The sequence below is a fragment of the Silene latifolia genome, chromosome 7 (genome assembly GCF_048544455.1).
Source record: "Silene latifolia isolate original U9 population chromosome 7, ASM4854445v1, whole genome shotgun sequence".
NCBI lineage: Eukaryota > Viridiplantae > Streptophyta > Magnoliopsida > Caryophyllales > Caryophyllaceae > Silene > Silene latifolia.
In genome coordinates, this window is record NC_133532.1 from 86,739,656 (window position 1) to 86,761,714 (window position 22,059).

The following is a 22,059-nucleotide window of genomic DNA, read 5'->3' on the forward strand; positions in this document are numbered from 1 at the left end:
GCCTTTTTTAGATCCACCTTCATCATACATCTAGGAGAACAAGCCTTCCTTTTGTACAGTCTAACCAGGTCATGACAAATGAGGATTATCTACTATATCCCTTCCCTTAAGAAAAGCACTCTGAGTCTCACTAATAAGGTCAGGTAAAACAGTAGCAAGTCTAGTGCAAATCACTTTACAAATAGTTTTATATACCACATTGCAACAAGCAATAGGTATAAAATCCGCCACTGTATTAGGCCTGGTCTTCTTAGGAATCAAAGTTAAAGTTGTGGAGTTGACTTGTTTTAGAATTTTACCAGATGAGATGAACTCCTGCACTGCTCCAATAATATCAGTCCCAGTAACATCAAATGAATCCCTGAAAAATTGAGTTGAGAAGCCATCAGGCCCAGGTGCTTTATTAGTAGGTATGGAAAATAAGGCATCCATGATTTCCTTGTCTGTCACAGCTGAGATAAGCACACTACAGTGTGCATTGGTTACAAGTTTCCCTTGTTGGACAGTGCCCCTATGAACTTTTACCACCCTTCTGTTAGACCCCAATAAAGATTTGTAATAATTGATAAATGCCTCCTCAATTGCAACAGAAGTAGTATGGTTATTACCCTCCATATCCTGAATCCCCAAAATCCTATTTTGCATCTTCCTTGCCTTGATACCGCTGTGGAAATACTGAGTGTTATCATCTCCAACTCCGAGCTATTGACCTTTGGCTTTTTGGGACAGAAAACTCCTCAAAACAATCTCCCTATCTCTGTAAAATTCAGTAGCCTCCTTCACTAAATGTTAAAAGGCCAAGATTCGTAGGATCAAGGTGCAGCTGACCTTGCACCCTATGAAGATGAGCCAAGGCCACCTTAGTGGAGGTTTCAATACCAGCATAGGCTTCAGTATTAAGATCTTTCAAAGGTTTCTTTAGAAGTTTCAGCTTCTTAACCACCTGAAACATTTTATACCCATAAATAAGAGTACTCCAGACATCTTGAATAATTTTCAGGAACCCAGGATCCTTGCCCCGCATATTAAAGTATTTGAAATTGCTCTTTTTTCAATCAACATCTGGGTGCATTGTCATGGTACAAGGACAATGGTCAAATAAACCTTCAGGATGAAAAATAGTAATGGTGTTAGGGAATTGATGGAGCCACTCATCATTCACTAGAGCTCTATCAATTCTACTAAATTTCAAATCCCCAACCTCATGTGTATTGGTCCAAGTGAAAAAAGCACCCTGAGCAGGGATGTCATTCAACCCACAAACATCCACACACTCCTGAAACTCCCTCACTTCAGCAGTAGAGACTTCAGAGCCTATTCTTTCATTCATTGCCAATACATTATTAAAGTCTCCCATGACAACCCAAGGCCCATTAATATAATTTTTCATAGTTTTTATAGAATGCCATAAAGGAGTACGATCAGCTAATCTATTAAAACCATACACCATACACATCCACCAAACAGCTCCTGTAGGAAGGTAAGTGACTTTAGTATGGATCACCTGAGCCTCACTACCTAAGACTACATAATCATAATTACCAGCATCCCAAATAATCCAAATACGACTTCCCTCATGACTCTCATTATTATGCACCATGTTCCATTGAGAACCAATGCTCTGATGCACTTTATTGATAGCAGCAGTTCTAACTCTAGTTTCTAAAAACCCAAAAACACCAATATTATTTGAATGTAAAAACCATCTAATATCCTTATGTTTATGTACACTATTCAGTCCCCGCACATTCCAAAACCCTATACTACCCATTCTCAATTAATGTGCTAGGGCCATCCATGTCCTCCTCAACCACTTTCCTATATTGAACTGAGTGCTCCAAAACTTCCAGAAAAGTTCTTCTCCCATTGCCAGTACTCATACCACCCTGCCTTGAGAATTTAGTTAGAACCCTTATAGGTTAGAAAGGGGTAAAAGTAGCTGGTTGAGGAGTTACTAATCCTCTGGAAAGAACAGGTTTAGTTCGAGGCTGCAAAACTAAGGGCCTGACATGGGGGTTTCGTGCAGGTGGAGCAGGCACAACAGTAGGTTGTTGTTGAACCCTTCCTTTAGGCACCCACACTTTCCTCACAGGAACCTGCCCAGGATGTTGTTTCTTCCTGCAATCTCTCTCCATATGACCAACTTCTTTACAGTCCGAACAAATTGTTGGTTTCCATTCATAATGAACAATTTGCCTATGAGTCGGGCGGATCGGGTCCCGGGTCGGGTCAGAATACAGGTCAGGTCAGATACGGGTCGGGTCATACGGGTCACGTGTCGGGTTAGGGTCAGAATACGGGTCAAGAAATAATTTTTAACGTCTTTTTTAAACCATTTTTTTAATTTAAAAAATATTTTTTTTAAAAAGTAAAATATATTTAAAATTATTATTTTAACCATATTCATCATATACGATAATTATATTGATATAATTATTAAAATAAAGTTTTTTTAATAATTATTTTATTATTAAATATTATAAAAGTTATATAAAATTGACTTTTTAGTTGAATTTTTAATTTTAAGTAATAATTTTTTTTTTAACTATATTTTCAAATATAATATATAAATATTAATATTTTTAATAAAATTCATGATTTTCCCTTGACCCAACGGATCGACCCGTTCGGGTCGGGTCTCGACCCTAAAATAACGGGTCATTTGGGGTTCGGGTCAAACGGGTCAGGGGTCGAAAAAACCGGGTTTGTAACCCTAAAAAAATGGGTCGGGCGGGTTGGGTTTTCGGGTCGGGTCGAGTTTTGACAGGTCTAGTACTGACATCTAATTCATCAGTAAATTCAATCACATCAGGCAAATCACCACCCATTTTAACCTCAACCATTACTCTAGCATGACCAATAAATGTTTTTAATTGAGTATTACTGTCACGTCGCACTGGCTTTCCTACCAATCCAGCAATCTTCATCAGAGCATTACCCCAAAACTTCAGAGGGAGACCATAAAATATAGTTTCCAAATAGGCACCATATCTACAGCCCCACGAACCAATTTAGCAGTGGGAGTCCACTCCTTAACTACTACTGGTTTGTTATCGAAGAATACAGGCCCTGATTGTAAAACTCGTAACTTCATAACTTCTGTTTTGAACCGAACCAAGAATATACCATTCGAATGGAAAGAAATGTGATCATATTCAGTATATCCCCAGACCCTTCACAAACCCATTAATTATTTTGAAAGGTGGATTAGCACCTAGTACATAGCAGTTCACCGTCGTTGACCAATATTCTAACTAAGCATCAGTATCAGCACTAGTCAATCGCAGAGGACTTACCCTATCAGATGTAGCAGAACCAGAACGCGAAACTTTTGTCCATATACTCCCATCATCAGAATCCTCCTCCGCAATTGAATCCATGCTATTACTCAATTGAAACGACCTGATTTCACCATCTGCATCCAAAACGTGATCATCAAGCTGAATATCAACCTTAGGATCATCAATTTCAGGAGTTAGATGTTGAAACCTAATATTTATTTAATTTTTAGGCTAATGTAACTTTAATGTTTTACGAGTGTAACTTTAATTTTTTACGCGGGTAACCTTAATTTTTTTAGGCTATTTTTAATATAAAAATTGGAATTTATGTAATAATGTAATTGTAACTAATGTTAAACGAGTGAAACTTTAATGATGACAAGTAAAACTTTTTTTTTTAGGCTATTTGACGTGTGAAACTTTACTTAATATTTATTTATTTTTCACTGATTTATGAATAAAACTTTAATGTTAAACGAGTGAAACTTTAATGGAGATGAACGAAACTTTAATGGTGATGAATGAAACTTTAATTTTTTTAAGGCCATTTTCAATATAAAAGTTTGTATTAAATTAATGATGTAAAAATTTGTAATTTCTCTAATTTACGATTGCAACTTTAACGGTTTACGAGTGAAACTATAATGGTATATGAGTGAAACTTTAATGTTTGCGAGTCAAAATTTTAATGCGAGTCCTTTTATATATAGGCAATAACCACCGACCAATCACCAACGTCTAACACGACCCGCACCTGACCCACCATCAACACCCACCCTGATACGTGCATTTTATATAGTCTTTTTAGCCTATTTTATGCACGTATTTCTATGCTTTTATCGTGGTTTTATGCTACGAAATGCCCCGAATATGCTACTTTGGTGTATTTTGTCTTAATTGCAGGAATGGACCGTAAAGTAGTGAAATCGGGCCATTTGCATCCGTTTTGCATGCATTTGGAGGAAGAGTAGATTTGGAGCGGGAATATAGTTTGTCTTGGGATGCGTGAAGTGTTTTTGGGAGCTAAAAGGACAAGTCAAAGTCAAACTAACGTGATTTATGAGCTGCTGAAGTCAAGATCCACTCGATCGAGTGCTTTTCTAGTCGATCGAGTGGTTTTAGGATGAATAACCAGTCGATCGAGCACTTAATCTAGTCGATCGACCGGTTCTTTTTATGCCTTTACTCGATCGAGTGATTTTCTCGATCGATCGAAGCGATTCTGTTAGGTTTGCTCGATCGAGTGGTTTTATTCCACTCGATCGAGTGGATTTTGCTACGGGCTGGGCTTTTTAGTTATTTTCCGTCAATTAGGTTTAGCTAATCCTATTTTCTTATAAATAGGAAGCTTAGGACGTCATTTAAGCTCTCTCCTTTTTCATCCTCTCTCTTCTCTTCTCCCCTTACTCGGTTACTGTACACTGCTACTTTGTTCTTAATTTCCGGATCAATAATTCAGTATTAATTCTTTCCCTTTCTTTTCTTCTTTAATTATTGTTTATGTTTATTGTTATTTCTTTATTTCTCGTTTCCCCTTGAATTATGTCTAGCTAAATCCCCTTGGTATGTTAGGATTAGGGAAGCCGTGGTAGCATGTTTTAATTGACTTGAGTAGATTAACCTTGCGATAATAATTGTATTAGGCAATTTAATTGTTATCAGGACGAATGAATGCATGTAGGAGACCAATAAATCTAGTTAACCCCGACTTGGATCGAAAGATTGGAAGGGAAGGCTTGCTTAATTACAATAGGGTATTGTAGTGAGGGCGAAAGCTAAGCTATTTACGCTCTAGGGCGGTTTAAGGACCGAAAGGTGACGACCATAGCTCTTCTTATCAATAGTTTAATCGTCTCAGTATACCCGATAGTATAGTTGCCACGGTGGACCGACTCCTAGCATATTTCCCTTCTCTTTCTGTTAATTTCTTACATTCATTTCTCTCTCGCCTATTAGTTTAGTTCAACAATCAATTCAACCCCCATTTCTGTGACACCCTGACAGACCGAATTAAACAGATAAATAGCAACTTAGCCTCCCTGTGGAGATCGACCCTACTTACCGCTGACTTCTGTTAGTAGTAACTTAGGTATTTATTTTTGGTACAAAACGACCGTATCAAATTTTGGCGCCGTTGCCGGGGAGGCGACGTTTTTTATCTGTTTTATTTTGTTTGTCATTTCGTCTCAAGGGAAGACTAAGTACCTTGAGGCCGTTCTTATCTTTTTCTTTAGTGCTGTTTTGATAGGCCTACAGGTTTATTAGACAGGCTACTGAGGGAAATTATCGAAGGGAAGGCTTGAGTACCTTCGATCCCTCTTGCCAAGATGTTATCTGTCTCCCGACTAATTGCTCAGTTTGAAGCCCAAGCTGAAAAACCTTGCTAGTTGGGAAAGGAAGAAATCTTGGGGATGTGGTACTGCTGAGCGCAATGCAGCTGTAGTTGTGCCGCCACATCCACCCTATCAATGGCCACCGCAACAAGATCCTCCCGATATACGAGAAGAAGAATTTGCGGAGCTGAAATCCTTGATGGAGACACTTGCATTCCAAGCGCAAGAATATGTCTCGCGAGTTGATGAGCTCGAGTCTGTAGTTGCTCAGTTAGCAGCTAAGATAGAGATAGAAGAGATCGCGGAGCTGACATATTTAATGGGGACGCTTGTATCCCAAGTGCAAGAGAGTGACAGACATATGGACGCTCGAATCCTTGAGCTGGAGTCACAAATAGCTCAGTTAGCAGCTGAGTCGGACAATGGGCAACCAGAAGAGGTATACCTTGCTGAGAGCGGTTTTTCCCATGAAGAAACCGTGTTGCCCAATGCTGAGGATGACTTTTATGACTCCGACGACGAGTTTCTATCACATTTCACCGCCCCACACGAAGATTTCAGCCCTATGCAAGAAGAATCACTCGATCGAGTAACTAAAAGTAGTCAATCGAGTGAATTTCCAGAAGAAAGTCCTCGATCGACCAATATCTCTACTCGATCGAGTGAAATGCAGGAGGATAGTTCTCGATCGAGTGATTTTGTTGCTCGATCGAGTGAAATGCGGGAGGGAAGTAGTCGATCGAGTAAAAATTCTACTCGATCGACTGATTTGGCCAGCAAGAGCAATGATATGATAGTTGGGTTCGTTTTAGGCGACGATTTTGACGATGATGACGGTTACGGTGAGCCACCCTTATTCGAAGCCGAGTCGGATACACTTGAAGCTGAGATTTATGGGCTGAATTCCACTGAGGGCGACGAAGGGACAGCTGAGTCGGTATTTGCTCCTAGCACAGATGAGGTATTACATTCTTTTGTCAATGATTCCATTGAGAGCAACTTACCTGAGGTAATTAGCGATAATTTTATTATTGTTATTCAAAGTACACTACCTCGTTTGATTCGTGCTAATTCTTTTAATGCCATACCCCCTCCCATGTGGACGTATAATTTAACTGCCTTTCACCGTACTTATCATGTCAAAATTGCTAATCTGAAACGATACCCTACTCTATTGACAATTGCTCCCGCGCTCCTCTACTACGTGGATAAATTTAGGAGCTCCCATAAGAAATTTGTTAAACTTAAACGGTTAAACATTTTCATTTCCTATCTCTTTATTCCACTTTGGTGCTACTTATGCTTTTGTGTAGCACATGCGCAGATGTACGATCTAATGCTGCGCGCTTTGAGCTGTTTTGATTGCGACTAATTATAGAGGCTCGAAGAAAAAGAAGGTCGAGCTGGGACCTGACTGAAGCTAGCGCTACCCGGGAGGCAACCCGGCGATTTTAATTTTGCTTTTTATTTACTTTCAGTTGTAATAAATGGTTTTTATACCATAGACTTTATCAGTTGGCTTGTCTAGTTAGTTTACGGGCTGTTTTTCATTGTGTTTTGCAGGTACACGCTGAGGATCACTCGATCGAGTTGTTTTTCTACTCGATCGAGTACTTTTTCTGATAAATCCTCTCGATCGAGCGGTTTTCTACTCGATCGAGTGCCTGCAGAAAGAAAACCACTCGATCGACCACATCACCATTCGATCGAGCAGTTCTTGGATGCCCACACACTCGATCGACCACTGTTGGACGGATATCGAGTGTATTTGACTTGGATTAGCTTCCTGAGACGGTTTTCGGGCCTTTAGCAACCTCCCATGTTTATGGTCGGTTTGGGGAGGTCCCCTTATTCGCGCATTTTGTGAGTTTTTCCGCTTTTACTCTTTTTCCTCCTTCAGTTTGCATTTCCTTTCCATGTTTTGGTACAATGGGGGCATTGTACGGTTTGGTTTGGGGAGGTTATGCATCCATATCTGTGTCTGCATATTGTTTTTTATTGCATTTCAGTTATCACATTTAATTTATGTTTGCATTGTTGTTTATTGCATTGCATTGTTGTTTATTTTCGTTAAAATTCAAAAAATTCAATAAAAATCAGAAAATTTAAAAATTCAAAATTTTCACGTTTATTTTTGCATATAGGTTGAGTCGGAACGGTAGATTTCAATGATGATATTGCACTATAATTGTCTTTTTGCTTAAGCCTTGCAATAAACTGTCATCTTTTAGCTTTGTCTTATTGCATATCTACGAGTTAATGTTTAATTTAGCTGAACGAATAGACTTGACCTGAAATTTTGGCAACCTACTTATAATTTCTAAGGAATTAGAGCCTTATAAACTGGTGTCATTTGTGACCAGTTTCATGTAGGATTGTGAGTAGTTACTCCCTGCATAACATGTTCATCAATTTGCACGTATATGAAATTCAATTGCTTTTTGCCGTCATACATTCGGGTTATTGGTTGGTGTCACATGCAGGGAGGTGCTTTCAATTTCCCTTTCTTTCATTTTTACCCATTTAACTCCACATTAGCCAAATTTGCCTGTTGACCCTTAGCTACATTCCAAATTCAGCCTGCCTTGTCAAGCTAGTTTAGATTGTTCTGCGGTATATTGTCTATTGTATCAAGTTTGGCTTGCATCTATTGATTCAGAGTTGGTAGAAATAAAGAAAAGGAGGAAAAAAAAGAGTTGAAAAAAAAGACGTGAAAAAGAGAAAAAAAAAAGAAGTTGAAAAAAGGAATTCGAAAAGAAGAAACCGAAAAAAATAGAAAAAGAAAGGAAAAATTTGAAAAAATAGATGTTGTTTGTTGATTAGTCGGTTTCTGCTCCTATGTTCTATCTTATATCAATTGAGGAGTTAGTTCAGTTTGGTTTGGAGAGATTTATGCCAAATGAAGGGCATGTGCTTAATTCATAATTGAGTTGGAAATGGATATGTCTCATATGGTTTTGTTTAGGTACTAGCTTGGCCGCCTATACCTCCACATTCCCATAAATGTTTTGCCTTTTCTTACCCATTGCCTCACTTTACCATATTTTTGTAAGCCCTCGGCTGTGACAGGACCTCGTTTGGTTGGAATGTGTGTACGGTAGCTAGAATTGTCTATCATATTAGCTGCATGCATGTTTATGTGGGTCGTAGTCTAGGTGAGCGACTATTCTTCTTTCTCTCTTACATATTTATGTTCACCCTTTGCTTCATGAGAGAAGAGTGACCCGTGAGAGTCCATTGTTTAGGTCTTGCAAGGTCGACGGTTCAGCTTTATCATAAACATCCTATAACTCGTTTGCATTTGACTATTTAGCTATAAGTGTTAGTTTGTCTGCATTAAATCGGCTTAAGTGGGCATTTGTAGCTAGCTCTGAGTTATCTTTCCCATTCCTTTAGTTGCATTTTAGTTTACTAGGGGACGAGTAAAGGTTTGGTTTGGGGAGATTTGATACGTACATTTTATATAGTCTTTTTAGCCTATTTTATGCACGTATTTCTATGCTTTTATCGTGGTTTTATGCTACGAAATGCCCCGAATATGCTACTTTGGTGTATTTTGTCTTAATTGCAGGAATGGACCGTAAAGTAGTGAAATCAGGCCATTTGCCGTCCGTTTTGCATGCATTTGGAGGAAGAGTAGATTTGGAGCGGGAATTATAGCTGTCTTGGGATGCGTGAAGCTGTTTCGGGAGCTAAAAGGACAAGCCAAAGTCAAACTAACGTGAATTATGAGCTGCTGAAGTCAAGATCCACTCGATCGAGTGCTTTTCTAGTCGATCGAGTGGTTTTAGGATGAATAATCAGTCGATCGAGCACTTAATCTAGTCGATCGACCAGTTCTTTTTATGCCTTTACTCGATCGAGTGATTTTCTCGGTCGATCGAGCAGTTTCTGGTTAGGTTTGCTCGATCGAGTTGTTTTATTCCACTCGATCGAGTGGATTTTGCTACGGGCTGGGCTTTTTAGTTATTTTCCGTCAATTAGGTTTACCTAATCCTATTTTCTTATAAATAGGAAGCTTAGGACGTCATTTAAGCTCTCTCCTTTTTCATCCTCTCTCTTCTCTTCTCCCCTTACTCGGTTACTGTACACTGCTACTTTGTTCTTAATTTCCGGATCAATAATTCAGTATTAATTCTTTCCCTTTATTTTCTTCTTTAATTATTATTTATGTTTATTGTTATTTCTTTATTTCTCGTTTCCCCTTTAATTATGTCTAGCTAAATCCCCTTGGTATGTTAGGATTAGGGAAGCCGTGGTAGAATGTTTTAATTGACTTGAGTAGATTAACCTTGCGATAAGAATTGTATTAGGCAATTTAATTGTTATCAGGACGAATGAATGCATGCAGGAGACCAATAAATCTAGTTAACCCTGACCTGGATCGAAAGATTGGAAGGGAAGGCTTGCTTAATTAAAATAGGGTATTGTAGTGAGGGCGAAAGCTAAGCTATTTACGCTCTAGGGCGGTTTAAGGACCGAAAGGTGACGACCATAGCTCTTCTTATCAATAGTTTAATCGTCTCAGTATACCCGATAGTATAGTTGCCACGGTGGACCGACTCCTAGCATATTTCCCTTCTCTTTCTGTTAATTTCTTACATTCATTTCTCTCTCGCCTATTAGTTTAGTTCAACAATCAATTCAACCCCCATTTCTGTGACACCCTGACAGACCGAATTAAACAGATAGATAGCAACTTAGCCTCCCTGTGAAGATCGACCCTACTTACCGCTGACTTCTGTTAGTAGTAACTTAGGTATTTATTTTTGGTACAAAACGACCGTATCACACCCCAACAACCACCAGTTAGATCTGGAAAAAAAAGAGAAAGGGGAAAGGAGGCATCCGCCCACCTCCGCGCCACCACAACGCTGACAAACAATCTCCGCAGCGACAACAACACCCCCAACTGGCCCCATCACCAACAACCACCACCGCCTATCAACAACACCCTGACTTCACCAAAAAAAAAGTAGATATGAAAAACGAGTCCAATCATGACTCCTACAACCATCGACATCCACAACCCTCGGCTTCTCCAACCAACACCAACAAAAAACCACTCCTTTGCTTAGATCTTAAAAAAAAGAGAAAGGAGGAAGTAGGCGACAGAACTACGACACCATTACCCACCACAACTCCAACCACCGCATCTCCAACCACCACCAACGACAAACTTTTTCAGATCTGAAAAAAAAATAAAAAAAAATAATGAGAAGGGAGAGAGGCGGCTAGTGGCGGCGGTTGAGGAGAGGAGGACGGACGAGGGAGAGAGGCGGCGTCTGGTGGTGGGGTGTACTGTTGTAATACCCATCATATTTTATGGTTATATGACCTTTGTGTGTGTCTAAAGTACAAGGTAGACTATGAAAGGTTAATAGAAAGCTTGCACAAATGTGCCAATTACTGAAATATGATCACTTGTTTTAGGGGTAATTTGGAACGGGAATATCTAGATTTTTGCAGCTTCTATGAGGGGATTCCAATTTGAGGTGAAAGCTTATTGTCTTAGCTTTCCAACGCATGGTCACAAGCTTGATTCCGATCAGTAACGAAGAAATGACAGCTATTTGAAAATCAGTGCGCAAAGCTGAACTCGCTGAGTGATGTTACACGCTAATTAGTTTCATAATTTCGCACCTTATTATAGTATTCCTAATAATATAATATTATACCCCATTATGATTATGATTATGATTATGATTATGATTATTAATATTATTTATTTTTTTTACCTGCCATAAATATTTTATTATAATTTATTATATCTTACGACTTATAAACTTTCCTAAAACGATACTACCTTACTACTATATATACAATAGCAAACCACAACTTTTATTCACTTTCACAAAACATAAAATATATATATAGAGAGAGAAGGAGACTAGAGAGATAAGGAGCTTGTTCATCTTTTTTCATCTTAAGGTTAATTGGTGACGCTTTTGTGAGACGGGTTTTGTTGCTTGGATTCATGTGCTTTGCGATTTGGATTTTGTTGAGCCGCTTTGCTATACAGGTAGGATAGCTACTCAGTCACTTTAATGTTTACTTGAATGGTATTATCTAATTTTACTGGTTGAGTTATTTGGAATTGTGATGGATGATATATGATTGTTGGTTGGTTGCATTGAGATATATTGTTTAATGACTACCTCAACTTGTGACTGAGATGATTTGATTATTGACTACCTCATTTCGTGGATCGAGATGCTTATATTGATTTGGTTTCCCCAGCCTCATATCTGGGATGGTAAGTATATTGTTTGCATATCATATCATGAGCACTTGCATTGATTTCCCCAGGCTGGTTCTGCAGGACTTGTCTCTGGGATGTTATTGAGATTACCCTGGCCAGGGATTGGCGGGATGAACGGGAGCGTCGGAGGATTGATCATGAGCATGCATTGCATTTGCATTTGATATAGTCTTGTATTCATTTATTGTTGTTGTTTAGCTATTCCTACTCAACCATTGGTTTACGTGTTTGCTTCTGTGTCAAAATAAAATTGATGCCTGCTTTAATTGATGGCGTCCTGTGTTGAACCATTTAATATTTCCGGTTAAATGGGGAGCAGATTTAAATAGCAGGTTTTGAGTTAGCTGGATATGAGGAGCTTGGGCGTGTGAGCTTTCGGACCTGCAGGAGTCTAGATCACAAATGTAGTTATATCACTTATTTAATTTCCGCTGCGAGTTGTATTATTTTATATTAAGTCTTAGTTGATCAAAATTGTAAAACATATGTAATCATTAAAGTTTTAATTTAAAGTACTTTGGTTTGTTGTACTTTGTTATTCACTACCTCGGGAAACCGAGATGGTAACAGTTCTATTTGTTTGGGAATGTCTAGCTAAAGGCTCCCGAATAAATGGGGGTGTTACAACTGTTGTGGTTGTTGTCGGTGGTTGTAAGGTGGGTTGGTTGGTGAGTGTTTAGGGTTGGTTGGTGAGTGAGGGATGAGAGAGACGAAGAGAGAAAAATGGAGGAAGAGAGAGAAGTGGTAGGTGGTAAAATGAATTGAATTAGGGTTTTTTGAGTTTTATATAGGCCATTTATTTTAAGATGTAATCTTAGCCATTGATTTTGTTATAATCTAATGGCTAAGATTAGGACACATGGACTCACCTAAGGAAGGTGGACTCATTTGATCCTAATTCTTTATATATATAGAGGAGTTCTTATGAGTCCATTGCATCTTTTGAGTCCTTAAGTCCTTATAAGGACCTTTAGATGGACAACATCTAAGGTTGAGATTGTTTACAAAATATAGGCGAAAAAAGAAGGGAAAAGCTTAGATAGGAAAGAGGAACCCTTTGTCTGATTATTGTTCTTCCCAAGTAAAGTGCGCACGAGATAATTTCTATATCCTCTGTACTATCTATCAACACCTACCTAATTCCTTTCTTGACACACTTCTTCATCCACCTTCTATCTACGATTCTTCTCTCTAAACCTGCGTTTCTCTATTTGACGCTCAAAATTCAGCTACAATTCTCTCTAAAACCTGAAAATCATCGCAGACATGCAGATTATAGATGGCATCAATGGTATTTCTTCATTTTATATTTATTATTTTCAGTCACCGTTTTCATATTTTCAGTTCAATGTATCTTATCATTACTTTTGAAAGATTATAATTCACAGTTACACTTTTGAAATTTGATGCTGAGTTTTAAATGAAGATTAGATTTCAGTTTTGAGTATCGAGTTTTGATATGAAACTGAATTTTGATTGTTCTAGCTTTCAACGTATTAGACTATGCAAGTTTCAATTCTGACAACATTTACACTTAAGTTGGACATTTACACATTCAGACCATCACATTTACACTGTCCTTATCTTAACGATTACATTTACACTGGCACTTGCATTTAATTTATAGTTTACATCACCATTTTCATATGAAGATTGTACAAATAATATTTTCCGTTTAATGTTGATTATGTGTTTTGAGATCGTACAAATAATATTTTAAAATTGTACAAATAATACCACTGTTGCATTTTTGAAATTGCTTCAATTTCATATGAAAATGAGGTTTCATTGTTTCAGTTTTGAGTTTTGATATGAAACTTAATTTTGATTGTTCCAGTTTTCACTTCTGATTATTTTTCATAATGTGTGTACACTTTTTGAAATTGTAAGTATTAGACTATGCAAATTAAAGGCCATCACAATCAAAATTCAAATCTGACATCATTTACACTTACATTATTAATGAAGTATTTAAAAAAGGGTTATCTCATAACAATAATCCATCCTATTGGTGGTCTGCAATAATCACTCCAACCTATCAATAATCCCAATCAAATCCAACTTAAGCATCATACCTTCTAATAACAAACCAGTTGATATTTTTTTAAGTTTATGTTGGAATATTTGATAGTTTTTGGGCAACCTAGCTGGTATATGTGAAGTTTATGTGTAATCTTTTCAAGTGATGAATCAAGAGCTTGGTATGGTGTTTAGGTTGGATTTAATTTGGATTATTGATAGGATGGAGTGATTATTGCAGACCACCAATAGGATGGATTATTGTTATGAAATAACCGTAATTGTTGCCAGACCATCACATTTACACTTCACATCTATTGACATTTACACTGATATTGCTCATTTACACTTTTAGAACATCACACTTACACTACATTTCTGATGACATTTACACTTACACTTTGGGACATTTACATTTACATTTTCACTTTTGGACATTTAAACTTCCACGGTTACACTTACACATCATATCTGGGACATTTACACTTACCTTTGACATTTACACTTTCTGATGATAACATTTACACTTCCATCCTCTTAACATTTATATCTACGCTTAACATTCACACTTACACTTCATATCTGATGACGTTTACACTTCCAGATGATAATATTTACAATTATATCCTCTTAACATTTACATCTACGCTTACACTTATACTAATACTCAACATTCACACTTACACTTCATATCTGATGACATTTACACTTCCACTTCTTCCAGCAATCACACTTACACTTCATATCTGAAAACATTTACACTTGCATTTGACATTTACACTTTACTTCTCTTTACATTTACACTCTGAGATAAATGGATTGTTTAAAAACATTCACACTTACACTTCATATATGATGACATTTACACTTACACTTCATATCTTAAAACATTTACGATTGCACTTTCATTTAACATTTACACTCTGTGAACTGTATTGACATGTCCTATTTACAGATTCACTTAACAAAAATGGAGTGCAGCATGACAAGCAGGAATTGTGCAGGGAGGTTGAAAAGAGGTTTACACCGTGTATCGGGCATGAGTTTGGGGGGATTGAGGACGCGGTAACATTTTATAAGATATACGCCATTGCTTGTGGGTTCAATGTGCGCAGGTACACAACGAAAAAGTGGCGTGGCGGAGAGATAAAGTCAAAGCTTGTTGTTTGAAATCGAGAAGGTTTTACTCACAAGGCGCCAAATAAAGAACACAGTGACGGACTAGTTGGAGAGAATTCACAGAGGAGAACCAGAGTCACTAGAGTGGGGTGTAAAGCGAGGATAAGACTATATATGAAGAATGATGTTCTATTAATAGACCGATTCCACGAGGGTCACAATCACGAGCTTATCTCACTTAAGGACAGAGAGTTCCATAAATTGTCGCGCAACATAACAGATTATCACAAGATGATAATCGTTTTGAACTCAAGGGTTAGTAATATATCATCACTGTCGATACTAATTCAATAATTCCATTCATGTTATATATTTCATATTTGTTATTAATTGACAGCTGAAGATAAGAGCAACAAGGACCTACGAAATCTTTAAAGAACACGTGAATGGATTAGAAAACATTGGAGCAAGCTTAAATGATTTTAAGAACTTCCATAGGGATGTTAAATATTTCATTCATGAATGTGATTATCAGTAGTTCGTAGACCATTTTAAGGAAATGACTGAAACAAGAAAAGGTTTCTACTTTGACTACGATATTGACGATGATGGCAGCCTACGTAGGGCTATATGGGCGGACAGTACTGTCTGAGAGAACTACAAGATATTTGGTGATGCAGTGTCATTCGACCCAACTTACTCAACAAATAAGTATTCTATGGTTTTCACACCGTTTAGCGGTGTGGATCAGCATAAACGATCAGTGACGTTCTGTGGGGCTCGAATTGCAAGGGAAGATTATGAGTCATTTAATTGGGTTTTCATCCGGGTTTTACATGCAATAGGGGGGGGGGGGGAACCCGAGTACATAATTACAGATCAGGAACCGGGTATTATAAAATCTGTTCCTCTTGTTTTCAAGACAGCGCGCCATCGGTTTTGTATGTGGCATATAATGAACAAAGTGCCTAGTAAGTTTGGTGTCTCTAGGAGTGATTATTCTGACTTCATGGGGTAACTTAATGACATTTTATGGGACGAGGAGCTTGAAGCAGCAGAATTCGATGCTATCTGGGAGCAAATTATTGAAGAGCATGGTCTTATTGCCAATGATTGGTTTGCGGACACGTATGCTATTAGAGGACAGTGGGTAATGGCACATTGCAGAGACTTGAAGATGGCGTCTGTTGTGAGGACAACTCAAAGATCCGAGAGCGAAAATAGCTTTTTTAAGAGGTTTGAGCATAAATCAGGAACATTGGTTGAGTTTTGGATGCATTTTGAGAGCGCTATGGACCAACAAAGACATACACAAAAGCAGCTTGACAATAATGATAAGCACTCATCCCCGAAGATGTCAACATATCTGGCGTTAGAGAGTCATGGTGCAAAGGTATGCACCTATTCAACATTCTACACCTTCAAGGAAGAGGACATATACTCAGTTGATACATGTAGAACCAGAGGTTTCATTGAGAGAGACGAGCTAGAAGTAACTACGGTCAAAGATTCGTCTAGGGGAAAGAATTTTGAAGTTGCAAACAGTCCAGGTAATTACAGATTACTAATTACTTGCTGTCATTTATATTTAAATTTACATTTGACATTTACATGTAATGACATTTACACTTACATTCTACATATACTTCAATACAAACACATTTACACTTACATTGTTTGTAACATTCACACTTACATGATAGCCTTAACTGATGACCCAGGTACATGTAAAGCAAGGTGCAGTTGTACAATGTTTGAAAGAACTGGCATCCTATGCCGCCATATAATATCGATTTTCAGCAAATGGGATGAAGACTATACCAGACGTGGGATGAAGACTATACCAGACGATTATGTTGTAAAAAGATGGACGGAAGAGTGTCTCCGATTCCGGATGTTCAATTGTAATGGTGAAGGGACATACAACATGTAAATCATCGATGGAAAACAAATTGCAATGCCAATAATGTGGTCGGAGGTTCATTAGACCATAGGGCTCCTTCGAGGCAAAGGTGTGTCTGATGTTGAAAGCTTCTCCGCTATATTAGGGGATTTAAGGATAAGCTATCACCGTTAGGGGAAGTGTTAAATAAAAATCAACAAATGGAGAAAATTCTGCATTGTACGGCCAGTGAGGTGGTGACGATATTCCCACCTAAGAATTCAAAAAATAAGGGTAGCGGTAAAAGAATGTTGTCAACAAAAAAAAAGCACTGGCCTTGGCTAGAAAACCCAAACGCAAGTGTAAGAATTGCAAGAGAATGACAAATCACGACAAGATTAACTGCCCTAACCCCTTTTCAGAACAAACACCATTATGCGAGGGGTCGTCTGACCAAAAAGAAGATGAAGGAGAGGAGGAGGAAGAGTTGGAATTAGAAGAAGAATAGACGTCACGGCAGTGATAATGTAGCTTTTGTATTTTGAATGTGTAACTTTGAATTTTGATGTGCTATCACTGGAACCAGGGATTAGGAATCGGTCTCTGTTTTATTGGATTGCCAAACATTGTGTTACATGAAGTTATTTGAATTGACAATGTTATTTCAAGTAACATTTACACTTATAATTAAATCAAATCTAACCTTTCCTTACACATTCAATGAAACGTTCATGTGTATGACATATTTACACTTTGAGTGTGATAACATTTACACTTCCCATTTAATCACATTTACACTTTCCCATCTGGCCACATTTAACTTTCAATGAAACTTTCATGTGTATGACACATTTACACTTTCTGTGTGATAACATTTACACTTCCCATTTAATCACATTTACACTTTCCCATCTGACCGCATTTAACTTTCAATGAAACTTTCATGTAAATGACACATTTACACTTTGAATATCGTCACATTTACACTTGCGATCTAATCACATCTAACCTTTCCTCACACATTCAATGGCACTTTCATGTGCATGACACATTTATACTTCCAGTGTGATATCAATTTCAATTGATTGTCAATTATCATAACAACTGACCGACATGTCCACAAAAGACCGAAAACATTACAGACATTAGTTTCAACATTGCCAACTAAAATACAAATAGTTTTTTAGATACCCAGTATCTGTCGAGTCTCCAACAAACACCCGATGATTATCGGACTACAACATGCTTAGGAATCGCAGCGTTTAATCGACAGTTTTGTATGACTATACGTCGGAAAACTCAAATCGATTTTGAAAAAAAAAACATTTCAAAACTTTTCAAAAGTACCTGGAGTGTTTTATGCACGACGACGGGGTCGCAATGACACTAACTAGAGTAAAAAATGACACTGGACCAAAACGACTCAAAAATTCAAATCCCGACTTCAACAACGAGTCAAACACAAAAAACAAACTTCTCAAAACTTCCATGTTAAGTATTCCCGGAATACTTAAATGGTCAAGTAGAAATCATGCTATCCAAAACATAAGATAGAACAAATCATGATTTCAATTGCGTGATAGTGACAAGACAGCTTGAAGACCCGCGAAATGGCTCGCGCCTCTTTGAGTAGCCCATGCGGCCACGTCGCTCAAAACGCACACAACCACCCATTTCTCTATAAATACCCCTCAAATGCCAACATTTGAAGGTACGCAAGTGTCCGCCCCATCATCTCTCCCTTAAAATTCTTGACTCGACTTCTTAACAAGTCACAAACCGACACGTATTTTCGACCTACCGATCGAAAATACAAGCCATACACATTGTTTGGTACTGTCATTCTGTATTAAATCACTTGACCGACCATCTCGACCAACTACACCATCACTAAACTTAACAAAACACTCTTTACATTGCTAAAACGGTTTTCAACCGAGTTTTCTGACCTAACAAGTTGTTACACTTTCGTCGATTTCTCGTCTCAAGCCTAGCATGTAATTATGAGGGTGTAAATATTCTCTTCTTTCATGTCCTTTTATCTATTTTATGACTATAATATGCTAAAACTTGCATAACATGGTCCAAAATAAGGATCGAATGAGCCAAAACTGAGTTTTGACCAAAATAGAAGGCCCTAAACACCACTAGGTGCCTCGCGCCTCAATGGGGTGCCCTGGTTCATTCTTACCAATTTTCAAACCGGTTTTTACCATTTCAAATCATATTTATGGTGAATCTTTTTAACCATAAAATATTTTCACCCTTGGTTGCTTATACCATGACGGTTTAATCCGTGTTTTGGTGATAATATTTGGTTAATTACATTTTAAAAGGTATTTTAAAACCTTTTATTTCATTTCTTTACATTTCAAAAAACAATATATTACTCATAAATGCAAAGTCATCCTTTGTTCCACATACCATGTCGGTTTAAACCCGAGTACGATGATAAACATTGACTAATTACAAACAAATGAACTTAATATAATTAGTTCATAATCATTTTTCAAAACTATTCATGTCAAGCTTGCAAAACCGAACCCGACATCGAATATTGTCAATACAATGATGATTATTCAAGTCCCGCTCCTCATATTAACACAAAAGCGATCTAAACGACCTTTTCAAACAAAGACGGGTTCAAACACCCTCTTTACAAACCATTTTACAAACATTTTAACAGTAAGAAGACGTCCCTTGGACAGTCGGCTGACTCGCGCCTAAACAGGTCAACTGTTTTCCATTTTTCAAACCAGGGCAGGTCTGCTTGCATCGCCAGATGGCTCGCGCCTCAATAGGCTGCCTGATGCAGACCGTGTTTCCTTTCCAGCACTTGTCTTGGACGATCCCAACTTCGGTTAACCCGGATACAGGACGGATCAGATGACAAATCTGCCCCTTTTACATTGGATTTGCAAAACGCCTTTCTAAGACAAATGGATCATGTTATGCACCATAAACCTAACTCGGTAAATGGATGTTTAATTTCCGTCTCGCATGAAAATCAATATTAAATCCAACTTGACATCAATTACTTGATATTTTGATAAACAACCGACATAGAAAGCTCACATGTTAGGTTCGAACTTGTGGATGCGCATTCATGCATTTACCCGTTTTATCAACTTTTGCATTTAACCAACCAAGATCGATCAGTAGACGCCGCTACTGCTGACGGGATTGGGTGTCCGGTTAAAGGGCTTCCCAATACGTACCTTCACCTCTTACTCAGAAACTTTGGATAGTGGACGACTTTATCCAGGGGAGTCTTTGTGATCCCTAGATGGTGAGACACGAATGAGGTCTTGGTTGAAATGCATTAATTGATATTACGGTGATAAGTTGGGTTCCATGTCCGGGCCCAAAACCTAACCTTTATCGACCAACTGGCTCGCCCTATCGGCATGATTTTTCTTATCCCCGCGTTTCGAATCCCGATTGAGTCAACCATACCGTTCACGTTACACATTTCTGATTCGTCAAAGAGCTTTCATTTCCTTCGTGCACGAGGCTAGGGACCCTCCTTACACATTTTGTTTAGATTAATATCCCTCTTGAAAATTGGGGTTTGATCACTTTGTATGTAACCCACCCTTTTAAGCCAAAACCCATATCAGCATTATGCATAATATAATGAAACTGCGAGTGCTTATGTGTTATGTGATCATAAGTCCTTTCGTGTCATTTCAAACTTACAAAAACCCCCTTTTACGCCGTTATAATGGCCGTTTCATACTTCGATATTTCGCCAACCGTTGCATTTCAAAAAACACGCCTTTTTAGGCCGTCGTAATGACGATTTTCAAACCCGGTTTTCTACAACCATTTCAAAAAACACGCCTTTTTAGGCCGTCGTAATGACGATTTTCAAACCCGGTTTTCTACAACTATTTCAAAAGCACGTCTTTTTAGGCCGTCGTAATGACGATTTTCAAACCCTATTATAACCATTTCAAAAAGCACGCCTTTTTAGGCCGTCGTAATGACGATTTTCAAACCTGGTTTTTACAAACCATTTCGAAAACACCTTTTTACTCCGTTATAATCGCCGCATCAAGATACGGATTTCAACCCTTCTCGCGCCGACACGATGGCTCTTTCAAAACCCGAAAATGGCACAGACCCCTTTTCGAGGATTTTCAAATCCCGAGGACCATGCACCGTGTGGACATGGGCCACGTCTCGGTCTGCATATTTAGGCCGCCTACCGGTCCGTAGTCACGGGCCACCTGCACGCCAAGCCAATCTGTGGACATGCAGCGGTCTAAAAAGCCACGCTCGGCGGCGTAAAAATGCTTTCGACCGGATCGCTTTAGATCGGTCGGTTTCGTCTCGGTAAAGGTCTCGAAACGATACAGAGATATTCGGAGTCGCCACCAAACATTTGTGGGATGCTTGGAACCCGTTCGAAATCCACTTTATAGCTCGGTCAAACGAAGCAGAAAGCAGGGTTTGACATAGGTACTAAAGATAAGGACTCGTCCCCCTTTTAGCATTCTACGCCTAAAATGACTCTCGTACGCCCTGGATAAGGCCATCCACTATCCAAAGGTTCTGAGTAAGGGGTGAGGGTACAAATTGGGAAGCCCTTTAATCGGACACCCAATTTCGCCCGCGTTAGCGGCCTCTACTGATCGATCGTGGTTGTTTAAGTGCAAAAGTTGATAAAACGGTGTAAATGCATGAATGCACATCCAAAAGTGTTAACCTAATATGTGAGCTTTCTAAGTCGGTTTGTTAATCCAAATATCAAGCATAAGATGTCAAGTTGGATTTAGATTGATTTACATGTGAAAGCGGAAATTAAACATCCATTTACCAAGTTCGGGTTATTATGATGCTTAACACGATCCATTTATTGAAAAAGAGTGTTTAAAAGACAAAGTGTAAAAATGCCAACTTGTCAATATGATCCGTCATGTATTCGGATTAACCGTAATCGGGATCATCCTAGACAAGTATCAAAATGAGACAGAACAGTGCCAGGCATCCCCATTGGGGCGCGAGCCTATTGGCGAGGGAATGGGGCCTGTCCAGGTTTTGAGTTATGAAAGCAGAGGGCCTCTTGAGACGCGAGCCATGGGGCAAACCAAGATGCGTCTCCTGGTTGTTAAAAAGGTTGTTTAAAACCGTTTTTTGTGATTAATGATTTGCAAGTAT

General features: G+C 38.4%; 1 protein-coding gene across 1 annotated transcript; it reads left to right on the forward strand.

Moving 5' to 3' along the window:
• The first annotated feature begins 13,142 nt into the window (after window positions 1-13,142).
• On the forward strand, window positions 13,143-17,545 carry LOC141590326 (protein FAR1-RELATED SEQUENCE 5-like). Its single transcript, XM_074410924.1, has 7 exons — window positions 13,143-13,167; window positions 14,851-14,991; window positions 15,695-15,831; window positions 16,057-16,564; window positions 16,718-16,943; window positions 17,063-17,258; window positions 17,483-17,545. Exons 1-7 carry the CDS (start codon window positions 13,143-13,145, stop codon window positions 17,543-17,545), a joined length of 1,296 nt encoding a protein of 431 aa, XP_074267025.1.
• Window positions 17,546-22,059: the final 4,514 nt, after the last annotated feature.

Bases quoted from the DNA above. Each gene is read 5' to 3' on its own strand.
- LOC141590326 (XM_074410924.1), top strand. From the start codon at position 13,143: ATGCAGATTATAGATGGCATCAATG. The intron at 15,832-16,056 runs GTTTTCATCCGG...TTATGGGACGAG, and splicing joins ATTATGAGTCATTTAATTGG to GAGCTTGAAGCAGCAGAATT. The intron at 16,565-16,717 runs GTAATTACAGAT...CTTACATGATAG, and splicing joins TGAAGTTGCAAACAGTCCAG to CCTTAACTGATGACCCAGGT.